The sequence below is a fragment of the Nycticebus coucang genome, unplaced genomic scaffold (genome assembly GCF_027406575.1).
Source record: "Nycticebus coucang isolate mNycCou1 unplaced genomic scaffold, mNycCou1.pri scaffold_43, whole genome shotgun sequence".
In the NCBI taxonomy this organism is placed as follows: Eukaryota; Metazoa; Chordata; class Mammalia; order Primates; family Lorisidae; genus Nycticebus; species Nycticebus coucang.
Genome location: NW_026515577.1, coordinates 3,064,912 through 3,079,155, shown reverse-complemented (window position 1 = coordinate 3,079,155; position 14,244 = coordinate 3,064,912). Strand labels below are relative to the sequence as shown.

The 14,244-nt window shown below is 38.4% G+C and overlaps 1 protein-coding gene across 1 annotated transcript in view; it reads right to left on the bottom strand.

Moving 5' to 3' along the window:
• Positions 1 to 12,133, bottom strand: part of LOC128579265 (band 4.1-like protein 2) — a 47,169-nt gene extending 35,036 nt beyond the window's left edge. Inside the window, exons 1-3 of the mRNA XM_053581436.1 lie at positions 12,076 to 12,133; positions 5,389 to 5,464; positions 3,674 to 3,898 (exon numbers count right to left, since the gene is read on the bottom strand). Of these exons, the coding sequence (XP_053437411.1) occupies positions 3,674 to 3,898; positions 5,389 to 5,464; positions 12,076 to 12,133 (359 nt within the window). The remainder of the gene's footprint in view (positions 1 to 3,673; positions 3,899 to 5,388; positions 5,465 to 12,075) is intronic.
• Between the last annotated feature and the right edge of the window lie 2,111 nt (positions 12,134 to 14,244).

Sequence of the window (14,244 nt, the reverse complement as noted above, 5' to 3'; positions counted from 1 at the left end):
CGAACAGCCTTTAAGGAGGAAAAGACACAACGAAGGAGACATGGTAACAGTAAGACAACACAGAATATCAGGCATCCAATAATAACAATAAACACAATGTACTGAATCCAAGATATAGGATTTAAAGACTTAAGATTGTCAGAGAGTGATTGAGCCAGAGCATCGAGAGATGTACTAGGTAGATGAGCTTCACTGATGGCAGTGATATCCTTTTGGAGGGTATGTAAGTTATGTGTAATATCATTATCCTTCCACACACCTTGTAAATGTGCCTTTGTTTTGTTCCAAGAGGTGGAGAGGTTATAAGGTAGAGGAGTGACACAGATAGCTGGAAAAGCAGAGTGACATCTAGTTTGAAGTTTATGTTGTATGAACTTTATATCTTGTCCTAGAGCTAAAACTACTTCTTGTAAGATGTTAAGTTTCGCTTCAAGTTTATTATCTATGCTGGTTTGAGTCATTAAAGCTAGAGTGATGTTGCTGCTGAGAGAATTAACAAAGTGAGCTGTGTGAACTTCTTGAACCAAAGCAGTAGTGGCTACCGCAAATGTTGTAACTATAGAAATTAAAGTTAAAATACCGAGAATTAAAGCAGCTACAAACCTCTTAGGTCGAATTAATTGATTAACAGTATGTAAAACTTGTAAAGCAGAATTATCATACCAAGGATCATTTTGTAAATTAACAGGTAACATTACATAAGAAGGTTTTTTTTTACAATTAACATAACATTTAGCAATCTATTATTTACATGAAATATATCAGAAGAAGCAATACAATTGGTTATTTTTACAAGTTAAAAGATTTTAAAGGAAATACATAGTCAACTGGATCACATGTAAATTCTTTTACAAATTCTCTTTTATAAGTTTCATTTAACTTGCACAGACCATCTACAAACATTCTAAACTTTCTTGAACTTTTGCTCTGTCTTTTACTTTCTTACATAACTATTCTGTTTCAGGACAAAATTTATCACACAAGATTCTTTCTTTATACAATGCCATTCTCCTTTCTGTTTAATTTCTCTTACTCTCAAAAACTTACTTTCCACTAAACAGAATTCCAGTTTACTATGAAGTTACTTATTTACTTAGCCAAACTGATAATTAGAAGGTTTAAAAGGCAAGAATTTTATCCGTTGACAAAGATTCAGTTTGTAAAAATATTTTTCTTATTTATACAAATTACTAGTGGTAAAGAGTCAATAATAAAGGTTCTAAACCTCACCCTTGGGATTTCGTCAGTGCTGCTGTCTGGGGGCTGTAACACTTGGGAGGCAGGCCCGCCCTACGAAGGGCAGGGGGGCCCTCAGCTTTCTTCCCCGCTGGGTCTTTTCAGCCGTCTTGGAGTCAGTGGAAATGTGCCCGGTGCCGGTGGTTTTGTTTGCTATCGGCGAGTGTACTTTCATTTTCTCCAAGCGGCGGGTGAGATCTTGCAGCAGCCGCTGGCGTCTTTTTTTGTGTTGTCTTTTCTGAATCTGAGTTAACTACTCCTGGAATAACTTCAAAGTTTTTAGTATAATTTGAACTTCTCTCAATTATAATTCCAACTGTCCCCGGCAAAAGTTGCCCTTTTACTGCAGTGGGGATTAAAGTAACACCGTCCCATTTGGATAATAAGACATTCCTTTCACTTGCTAAATTTAAACCTGCACTCCCAGGAGTGCCCCGTGAAAGGTCATGAATAGTAAATTCAGGGGCTTGAGGATTCAATGTAGATAAAGGCTGTGTTTTACAAGCTACAGCCTGCTCTCCCTTGGAGTTTGGGTTGGGAGAATGCCCCTTTGCTAGTTTTTTGATCTCCGTACGTCCTGATCCTCAGGATCAGTGTCACCCTTGTCATTCAAGGGGGTTCCATCCTTATGAAATTTTGATTTACATTCATTTTTCCAGTGTCTGCCCTTCTTACAGCGAGGGCATAAGCCGGGTGGTTCCCCCCTCGGCTTATTGGTATGGGACTGTTTACAGTCCTTCTGCATATGTCCTGGCTTGCCACAATTGTAGCAAGTGTTAGTAGGAGCTGTTGGCTCCTTGCCTCCTTTATTGAAGGAGTTTTTCACATATGAGCTAAATTTCTGCCCTTGCATTGCTGCAGCATAAGCCATACCCTGGGCTATAGCTGGTGAGGCATCCATGCATGCTTCTAACTGTTTGAGCAACAGTGATGTGCCCTCAGACGGGGGGAGCATTCTGTTAATGGCTTCTTCCAGCCTTGAAATAAAGTCTTGGTACGGCTCCTCCGCACCTTGCTTAATAAGAAAATGTATGAGCTCCTCCAACCGTTTGAGGGACACATTGAACCCATTTTTAACTAACAAACGCTGTAACATGACACTGAATATACGTTCTTCCTTGATCAATGCGTGCCCCATGAAACCTGTTGATTACTCACGCTTAACCGGTCAGCCTTTACCGGCGGGACTCGAGCTCCCTGGTGAGAGTCGCCTTCAATCTGAAAAGAGAGAAAGAAAGAAAAAGAAAGATCACCTGTCCTTCAAGTCCCTGTTCGAGGGCGCCAGCTGCCGCGGACCGCCAGTCGAATGAGTCTCAGTCCGAGGGCTTTCAGGGCGAACGGCTCAGGTTGATTGGAAGGTCGACGCAGGGTGATTTGACAGACTACTACACACCACGAGTGATGAGGAAAGTAGCTGTAACTTTACTGAATTTTAAGAGTGTCTTTTATACATTTTTGACAAAGCATTACAAATCACAAAAGACATTTTTATGACTTGCAGGTGGTCACAAGTTCTTATCTTGTTTTACAGATGTAAGCATTCAACCATCTATCTTACACAGTGTTTTGCCCGCAAGGGGGAACAAAGGCAGCTGTGAGGTAGCTGATAAGCAGCAGTTACTTTTCAGCTTCCTTTATCTAAAGTTGAATGTGTTTTTTAACATACAACACTACTTTCTTTCATAGTTTTATTTTCATGATTATATATAGTTGTTATGATTAGAAGTGTATTGTGAATCATGTAAGTGATTAGAGTGTGAAGGAAACATGAGAAATAAAAGGATATTGTATGAAAACTAAACTATGTTGAAAGTGAGGTTAGGAAAGACAAGGTTAGAGATAGGGGGAAAGGGTGGGTGGATATCAGGTTGGAAACATCTTGTCTGTGGTATTTACATTCTTTTGATGCACTGTTTCAACTCACTGACTTTTATGGTGGGAACGTGTTCCCTTGGAGACATTAAGCCTCCTTTGGTAAAAAAAGATTATGAATTAGTAAGGCATTGTGTTTATTTTTAGTTCCTCAGAGCAAACAGGCAACAATCAGGCATTCAGCTCACCAAGCAGGTTTCAAACAAGTTTCAGGGTAAAAGTCCTTTAGGCTTTTATGCCGTACCTCGTGAGTTTTTACGTTCACTAAAAGGCATGCTAGGCAACTTATGCGCTGCTGTCGCAAGCCAGGGGGACTGGGGGCAACGCTCCGGGGAGCACTCACCGCCTTACCACAGTTTTTACAACGCGGACAGAGCCATCCCGCCACGGCTTGATGCCGGGGGTGCGGCAGCAGGGGGTGCACGTTGGCTTGATCAGAGCTAGGTTATCCAAAAATAAAACTGGATAATCCCCCAAACTGTGCTCAAATGTCTACAAAGTGTTACAAGAGACACTATTTAAATCTACCATGACCCGTCTCCCTCCAGGAAGCACAACAACGTACATATGTGCTTTGTAGAAATTCAACACCAAGTCCTCCATCTTCTTGGTATCAATGGACCCAAAATAATAATCATTATGTGGCTTGATTTTGTTGAGGACCTCATCATCCACATAGTTTCCACGTTCCGCTTGGATGGTGTACGATTCCAGGAGGGCACGAGTCACAGGGGGGCAGGGCAGGCGCCCAGAAACAATGTCTGCCCGGATCTGGAGGCATAGGAGGTATCTGTGAGGAGCAGAGGGAAAAAAGGGGAGAATAATTAGTTAAGACTGCAGCACTTCTATTCCTTCAATCCTGATGTCCCTTTGGAAAGAAATATACAACATAGACCCCCTTCATATCCATAGAAAAAAAGGGTATTCTCTATGAAGAAGCCTCCTCTCACTCCTTGGGCTTCTAAACTTTGGTTTATTTACAGAAACTAGTTTCAAAGGCTAATGAATAGAATGGTAATGTTATTTATTTGTTTTTCTTTCTTTTGATATAGACTCCACCCTGTGTTGCCCTTGGTAGAGTGCCGTGACATCACAGCTCACAGCTCACAGGTCTTGGGCTTAAGTGATTCTCTTGCCTCAGCCTCCCAAGTAGCTGGGATTACAGGCACTCGCCACAATTCCTGGCCTTTTTCTGTTGTTGTTGTTGTTGCAGTTGTTATTGTTTAGGTTTCCTGGGGTGGGTTCAATCCTGGCACACTGGGTGTACGTGGCCGGCACTGTAACTAACCACTGTACTACAGGCGCGGAGCCTAGAATGGAAATTCTTAACTGCTGTTCTGGTCATAGTCGATGATTACTGTTAGAATAAAGTAAAAATGCCAATCACATCAACTGTCTTCTTGGATTTAAAATGTTAACAAAAATTAGAATGCCACTCTAAAGTTCTGAAGATTAATGAAATTTTAAAAATAATGAGAGTCTTAATCATTGGCTAGAAGAACCTAAGGTTACCCTTCTTTATCATCTCTACCTCATTCATGTTACTTTCTCTTTTTCCTAAAAGAACTTTAACAAGTTTCTTGCCTCCTTTCCTTAACAATACAGGAAGGAGCCTATCCATTAAGGCTACAAGACTGTTTCTCCATAGCCCCTGCATTTACACCAAAAGTTACCATTCAAATTCTCAGAAACAGTAAATATTCTCTTCTTACTAAACAGAGTCCTTTATTTTTGCAATTGCAGTGGAGTGTGTTTTAATGGGGCACACAATCTTAGGAGATGGAATTGAAATAGCTACTGACTCTACAAGGGAAAGCCTACTTAGTTTGGTGGTTTGGCTGAGATCAGGGAACAAAAAAAAAAATTACCAGTTTAAATGCCTTTTAAAAATAGTTTCAGTTTTCTATCTTTATATCGCGTTTGTTACATGAGACTAGTGCACAGACCCACGAACTCTAAAGTAAAAATCACCAGTATTAAAGTTTCAAAGATTAAACATCAGTGACTTTTTAAAAGACCACAAAGAAAACAAAGTTGCTTCATTATATCATTTTTTTATGTTTCCATTTCTCAAATGGAAATCAAAAAGCTAAAGGGAGTAAACTTATTTTGAAATTGACAACATTTCAAACTAATTGGGATTACTCAATTCTAAGGAAACTTTTAAAACTTTCCTTAATAAAAAACTGTTAGGTTTCAACCCTGAAATTACTACTATTCTCCCAGAAAAAAATAAATGCTATACGGAAAGATTAATTTTCAAATGCAAATATAAAGTACCTGGAAATACTCTCAGTCATCTGAGAAGCACAAGATGGATAAAATTTTACATTAAATGTAAAAAGCCAGGAGCGATCTGCAATAATTAAATATCATGATTATTTAAACAATCAATAGAATGATTTTTTTTTTTTTTTTTTTTGTAGAGACAGAGATTCACTTTATTGCCCTCAGTAGAGTGCCATGGCATCACACGGCTCACAACAACCTCTAACTCTTGGGCTTACGCAATTCTTTTCCCTCAGCCTCCCAAGTAGCACGGTATACAGGCGCCCACCACAATGCCCGGAAATTTTTCTGCTGCAGTTTGGCCAGGGCTGGGTTTGAAAACACCACCCTCTGTATATGGGGCCGGTGCCCTGACCACTGAGGCACAGGTACCACTCAGAAGGACATTTTTGATAAAACTTTAAGGTCAATGTTTAAATGGTACAGATCAATCTCACTGCAGATCCGTGTGCAGAATTTTATTTTATTATTTTAAAAATTAACACAATTTACCAAACTAAAAGAAAATAAAAAATAAATTAGAAATCAATTACACAAATAACCCATCATTAACATGAATAGGTTCACTTCCTTAGAAACATTTATTTCTACTTTCATAAATGTTTACGTGGTGATCCATTATGCAAACATTTTAATATGACCTCCAAGTACTAGCTTAGAGATACGATTTCTTTTAATCACAGGCTTTTCAGTTGCTAAATATTCTCTGCCATTTGTTAAAAAATAAAAATTAAAAAAAAGCATTTCAAGATTTCTACTTTGTTGGTGGAAGGGAGTAATACTACTCATTGCATTACTAGTAGGATGCAGTATTTGAATAAAGTGTGAAAGGGATACCAGAAAAGGGAAGGTTTGGTAAAACTTCACAATACTTAAAGACAACAAAATTGTTCCCCAGGCTTTATACAAGAAGCATAAGTACCCTCAAATAACTTCAAGTTTTCTGTGTTGTGATCTAAAGGATAATCATTCATATCATAAATGACTTCTTAAAAATAAATCTTACCATTTATGCATTAAAACTTAATGTTGTGATGTGTCTCATTTTGAATGCTCAAAATAATAAAACTATAGGGAAAGGGGCAGGTGTTACTTTTCTAAGGGGATTCAAATCACTCCATTAGACTGAATTTAGAGTTCTGCTCCAAGTTCACAGGATTTTTAAATAAAAACAAGGCTGTGCATATACACCTTAAAAGATCTTGCCAGATCTCTAATTTCTTGACTTGAAGTTTCTTTAGTCCCATCTTCTTCTTCAATGTGTCATTTTATCTTTTTCTCCTCACCAGCACACTCCCTTTCCTCTAACTCAATAGTCCACAAATAGTTATTGACTGGCTACTGTGGACATAAATGCACTTTTGCTGTATTTGGGGCACTACGTCACTGTTCTACTAATAATATCAATCCTATGTCAGAGTTCACGTTTACTTTACACATATAAAAATAGGATACTGGGATACAGGATTTTTCTAAGTATTGTTAAATATTATGTCTCTTGCCTTGCAGCACTTTGGTGACAGCATCAAGCATCCAAGCACTGTGTATGAAAACATACGTTTTGGAGGTGACTGTCACTCCAGAGTAAAGCAATATCCTCACAGGATTATCGTTTCATAATGGTTAATTTTTGATTTTTTTCTAGGTATTAACACAGCACTTGAGTGCCTGGCTATGACTACAGGAATAAATTTCTAATAGAATGCCTATGTTTTCTAAAAGGTAATGAAATGTATCCATAACACTAGTCTTTTTCTAAAGGGACAAATACAAATTGTATATATTTCTGGTTCATAATACTATGTTGTAAAGTATGAATACATTCTGGGATGGCTAAATCAAGCAAATTAACATAGTTGTTATACCTCAGATATATTTTTGTGTTGAGAACACTCAAAATCTACTCCTAATCATTTTCAAGTTAAATTTTCATTTCATTTTATATTGCCACATCATCATTTTTACCCGGCTATATAGCAACAGACCTTCTAGCTATAAACAGTTTATATATTAATCATATGCAAGCATTCAACAGATGGAGTCTTTTCAGGTAACTTTTAGAAAACAAAGGTTTTAAAGACAAATTTTCAACAAGAACAATGAGGTTGATATTTGTCACAAATAACTCAAAAATTAACGTTTACCTTTGCTAATTATATTTTGACTGAAAGCTACAATGAAATCTTGGCAGAGATGAGGCTTAGAAAACTCATCTGGTGAGAGTGGACATTTGAAGGCACTCAGAGATTCTATGGGTACATGGGAAGAAAGGGGTAAGCAGGCCAAACTATAAACCCAGATTCAAAGAGTAAAAACAGTGGCCCTTGATTGTGGAACTAAGGAGAAGTAAAGACAGTGAAGGTATCAGAGCCCTGGAAAGATGCTCGAGTCCTCACTCTTCCAGAACATCTGCAACCAGTGTTCTTTTACTACTCTGGATCCACAGATATGCTGACTAAACTAATTAGACACTTCCAAATCAAAGCCACACCCATGGTATATGTCTACTAAGAATCAAATCTACAAAAATCATCACAAGATCGCATGTCTTCTTGCATGAGAAGACCATTTTCTCATTCTTTCCCAGAAAAACAAAGTCAGACACTGTGAGGGAACATTTAGGAATGTGAGTCTAGAACTTCCTAAAAAATAGAAGACCCTAAGCCAAGTTCAAAATAGTCACAATTCTACAAAAATATCATTAGCATTATTAACTCCTAAGATGGTATTACATGCAAAACAGAACTGATTAGTCTAGCACTATATTATTATCCCAGCTTATATTCCTATAAATGTTACAGATAATAAAGGGATGAATAGATGTAATGATTAACTTAACAACCCCAAAATATGATTTAAATACTCACTTCGCATTTGTGTTTTTATCTTTCTTGTGGGATCAAGCCATATCTGCAGGAGGACAGAAAAGGTTAATGAACCCAGAAGAAAAACTCCACAGTCACAAATAGAACTATTTACGATTCACCTACTTGTTAAAGTGTAAGCACAATTTCATAAAGTCCTATTCCAAGCAGCTTTCCTCTGTTAGCTTTTCACTAGGCTAAGTAGTGACTTGGTTTTCAGTGCATGTGTTTACGTGTGTTGAGTTTCTGTGTGCTTTAATTAAACACTAAATGCTTCTAAGGTGACTCTTATGGCCTCGTTCTCTTGGATCTGAAATGGACCTACACTTCAGATCTGAGGATGCAACAGTCTTGGTTAACCAAGTCTTCTGACATTTCCCTACAACATTTTAATACACGTTCTCAGAGAAAAAGTGTTCCAAATGAGGCTTGATCCTCTCATGACAGAAAAATCTGGGAAAAGAGCGCTAGACAATGTATCCTAATAGCATATGTCTACTCATAGGATACGAGCAGTGTTAGAAAGAAGCTCAGAATATATGGTTAAAATGTCCACAGAGAGTGGGATTGGTCAAACTCATGCCTAAGTCACTATGAATCCGGGCAGTCCCCTAATTACAGATATCTGATTTGCATAAAGCTTGCACTTATGAATGGAGGCTATTACAGTAGGCCCCGAAGTTACAAACATCTCACTAACCTACAACTCATACTTAGAAATGGAGGCTATCACAGGTAATGGATAAATGTATCTGTTCTATCTTACATACAGATTCAACTTACAAACAAAACTATACAACCTACCTCCTTCATAACCTGTATATTTGAACACTTGTGGGAACACAAACCACATGGGCTTATTAGGACCCCATAACTCTCTTGACTTTTGTAACAGTTCAAACTCTCTCATACCTATTTTATCCCCTTCATCAATATTTCCCTAACTTTCAAGTGCATATGAATGAATCAACTGAACATCTAGTAAAAAATGCAGCCTGGAGTTTATCTAACAAGTTTTTACATTGTGCTAACACTGCTGCTCCTGGGACTACCTTTTGAGTAGGACAGCCCAAAATTTCTTTTGACATAGAAATGATTGCTTTTTCCCAAAGCAAAATGTACACAGACAGTTTTCAAGTCTTATTGGCTTATCAGCCTACACTGAGTTGTCAAGTCAGCACCCTACAGAAAGCCCTAGCAGGGAACTGATTCCACATACTGCTCCCCATCCAAATACTGCTCCCCATAATAACAAGCAGCTCTAAAAATGAACAGCAAGACCCAGCTGCCCCCCACACTGATTCACAACTACAAATCCCCACCCTACCGTATTGTCTTCAGTATCAAACCTAATCTCTCTTGTCCATTTCAAATTTCCAAGGCAGTGATCCCTATACCTATCCCTGCGTCCTAAATTTTTTTTTTTTTTGACTTTGATGACAGCAATTTATTTTCTCACAGTCTTGGAGGATGGGAAATCCAAGATCAATCACTATTGTTGAAACTGCAAGGGTTTGAAACAAAGTAACTCTGATTAAATCAAGCTAATAGAATAGTAATACATCTCTGTGGGAAATAAAACAGAATGTTACACAAATCTATCCAGGAAGAAAAAGCATTCTTTGCCTACGTTACTTTAGGATTGGATTGTGTCCACAACAAACAGGAAGACCTTTTTAAAATTTTATGGAACAAAAGTTAAAAAATCAAATTAGATTATATATGAATAATTTAATTCACTTCCAAATATATTTGAACAATGATTTCCTGAAACCTGATTTTCTCAGAAAGGACATCTCAGTTTTTATTCCCCAGAAGTTTTCAGTTAAAGCCTAGACAGAAAGTATGTGCCTAATGTTTGTGTATTTTCATCTGACATTTTTCTAAGAGGAACTATGATGTATTAGGAATTATAAATTATTATTTAGCATTAGCATATTTATGACCAAGAATGCTATGCTAAACCCCACCCAAATTTGTCCTTATGTTAATATCATCTGACTTAATGACCTTAACCTCTCCTTGACTTCAGCCATAGCCTTCATGGCCACAGGCCAGGCCATGTCATCACACTTCTCAGAAACAGTCATTTCCTCTCATCTAAGTTTTCTAAACATATTACAACTGTGCCTAATCTTCAACATCTTTGCAATTCTACCCCTTCCCTAAGATATTTTTTCAAAGCCAATCTACTATTTCAGATTCAATTACTTTCCTTCCTAAGATCCTCTGACTAATCATCTTGATTACATCTCATCAACATCTCCAATTTTCTCATTGCTTTTTCCTCTAACGGTAACTACCATAAACACAGCCAAGAGAGAACCTATCCAATACTCCATTTCTCCACTATTATACCCAGTTTGATGAAGGCAGTTAGAGAAAAACGCACGAATATATTCTATTGTCGTCACAATTTTATGATCTCCAATCTCAGTCAATAGCAACCCCTGTGCTAGCTCTTGGGTGGCTGTCTCTCCTGGTCACACTGCAACCCTACTCACTCGTAAACAGATGGTTTTGCCACTTGTTTCATAGAGATTTTATACTGCACTTTGTACAACTCAAATTTTTTAACCACTACACCACCTCTTATCCTGTTTCTTGCAGACTCTGGATGAGGTCACTCTCTTCACTCGAGGCTAATCATTTTCATGAATTTAGAACATTTTCTCATCATCACTTTCCTCTGTCATCAGCCATCTATGTTTCTTGGTCTTTCTCACAGGAAAGCCAAAGCTATTTACAATAAAGCAAATCCTCCAACCCCCCCAACCGTTAGTCAACTCTCTGCATTGTCCAGTATGATAGCCACCACTCACCAGTCATGCCAGCCATATTTCAAGTGATCAACAGCCCCCTGTGGCTCCTTGTGGATACACCTTACAAATAATACTCTAGAAACAGAAACTAATCCATGTCCCAAGAACTTTCTGACATGAACAGACAGATGGGGTCACATGCTATACTAACTTGGGTTATTTTAAAAACAACATGATTAAAATCCTCCTCTTATATTTCCCTGTAAGAAATTTCAATGTTTTCTAAAAAGCAAAACAGGGGGTGGGAAATGGAGATAAAAGTGGAAGGCACTACGACAGAGTGATCAGGGGGAAACCCAAGCATCACTGCTGGCCCTGCATACTAAAAAGGATACTCACTACACAGAACTAGTGTCTCAGCCCTAAGTCATATTTAGCAGTGATGAGAAAAAGGCAAGACAGAAGTGCAGGAAACAAAATGTGTTAAAAGTTCCATCATGCAGTTAAAGATAAATGCCTTGTGTTTTCACCCTTACCCTCTGTCTAAGCTTTGCTCTGTGCTCTATTTTCTCATGCCTGAGACTTCAATAAAAGCCTGTGAGGGACATAGAGAGGGGTGATGGCCTCCCCAGGTCCCTCAGTTCAACACAAATGGACTGAGTAGATGTTATTCATTTGCTGTCAAGTTGCACCAACAGCTACTGGACAGGGCAGGTATTCCAAATTCCCACCAAAATGAAAACGTCTATTGGAAGTACTGGGGTACATCGTCTAATGTCGCCTTCTCTTCTGTTCTTTTCATGGCCAGGCTCTTAAAATAATAGTTCACACATGTGCTGAAATTCTACACCATTAATTTTCTATGGCTTCACCTACTCCTTGATCCCCAAGCATTATCTAGCCAACAACCTACAAACACGTCCAATTCGGCAAAATGACAATTAAATTTACTCTCCAGTGATTAACTCTACCCAAACTGCTACTTTTCCTCCAAAGACCTATGTAAAGTCTCCACAAACTCCCCAGCGTCCAACTTTGACATTTGAACTTACCTTCCATACTCAACATCACACCCCAGAGGTGATGGGTCATACAGCCTGCCAGGCACATTCCCCACACAGTGTCTCTGTGTCTTCCTCTTCACCCCTAATACCACCTCCCTGGTATTCATCACCTCGGGGCTAGATGGTCACAATCGTCTCCTGACCTCCCTGTCTCTGGTCTCAGGTCCCTGTGTAATCGCTTTCAACTCCAGGAACAAGTTCTTTCTGAAATGTAAATCTGACCAAAAATCTTTCTTCTTAAAATCTGGATTCCTTAACATGAGATACAATATATTCCAAAAATGGTCTCTGCCTATCTTTCCAGCTGCTTTCCCAGCATCTCCATCAGCACTCCCCACAGAGCCCCCAAACTAACCTGGGATTCCAGCTGAAAGAGAGCACTTGCTGAGAAAACACGGCTTTAAAACTGATCCCCAGCTCCTCTTTCCCATATGCCTGTGCCTCCTGGGTCTTTTCTATGTGGAGATGATGACACTGCCACCTCCGGCATCCCCAATAGACAGCTTAAAATGCCTCATGTGTATCAGGACCTTCCATGCTGGAGCCGCTGCTTCTCTTGTGCAGAATGTCCCTTCCCTGCTCACATCCAGAATATTGCCCCTAATTTTCAGTAGCTATGTCAACACTAAACTGTTCATCTCATTCCCAAATTGATAGATCTGCCTTTATGTAACACAAAATATTCATGCCAGGCAGTAAAACTTCAAAAAGTGTCTCCTCTCTACTCCCTAATAAATGTCAGGCAGGTATTTAGGACAGAGTATATTAGGCTCTCATAATGAATAGAGTTAGATTATAAGGAGGTTATACACTTGATAATTTTAGCCTCACCAAATGGTTAATCCATTTTCTGTTCCAACATACCTGAGCAATATGACATCTCATAGTCCACCTGGTAACATCTTATAACATCTTTCAATAAATCTCCAGTCCTATTACATCTCCTGCTATAACATCTTTCAATAAATTACACAAATTATGCAAATTAAACAATGAGCTAGTATTTTTTTTAACTGGGAAGGGGACAATAATGGCATGCCCAGTAAACATAATCATTCATATGTATTAGTGTATTTGGTGCGTATTTAGGAAGAATGGAGGTAGGATGAGAGATAAATAAGATTCCTAATTAATTAATTCCTAATTCTGTCTCTCCCGTGATTCTGATATGAAAAAGGAAGTCCCTTTTGAATAGCACTGGCACAGACCGGCACACTATCACCATCTGTAAGTTAGCTCAAGTCACACATGTATTAATGTCATAATAGAGTGATCAACAGTCAAACTCATAATAGAAACTCTGCCAGCACCGTCCTTCAACACCCTATACAGAAAGTCTTGCAAGAGGACTTTCAGAATTTGATGACATGGAAAATTCCTCCGAGAAAAGATGGTACACTGCTATATTCCCAGTTATGATAGCTACGAAACAGTGTGCCTATTCTTAATGAACAGGAAGTTCACAATTTTGCATTTTGCTTAAAATCTACTTTTTTCTACCTAGTTTTGCCTGAGTTTCAAACTTATCTATAACATGTTTTGCCCTAGGCACCTTGGATTAAATATTTAACTTCTCTATGCCTCACATTTTCACATTGTGGCTAATAATCATTACCTTGGAAGCCTCTTCTGAAAACTCCCTGAGACAACATGTAAAAGGTGTTGAGAACTGTGCCGGCCACACAGTGCCAATCCCAGAATGATCAGCTGGTAACAGGCATTTCTACTCTAGTACTAATGTCTTTGTAGTAAATGCCACATCTGGTTCTTAAAAAAAATAAATTATAAATAATTATGCCTAGTTATAGGCCTCAACCCAACAAGTACGGTATTTTCATCCAGAAAAAAAAAGCATCTCATGCACTAGGTACATTTGAGATGGATTACAGAAAGAGCATTTTTCATGCTAGATGCTATCTTTTAAGACACATCCAAAATTAAATTCATTTGTTTACTTATTCTTTCCAGAGGTTATCTGAGCCAAAGTTCAAACTGTTGGAAACTATATTCATTCTATCCCCTTCCACGGCCCATCAAGTCTTCCTTCTCCTAAATAAACTCCTCCAACTTCCCAAACCAGGCCTTACTTATTCTTGGTATCTGCCATCCTTTGCTCATACCGGTCAATCATTAGATTGATTCTGTCTAATTGCAAAG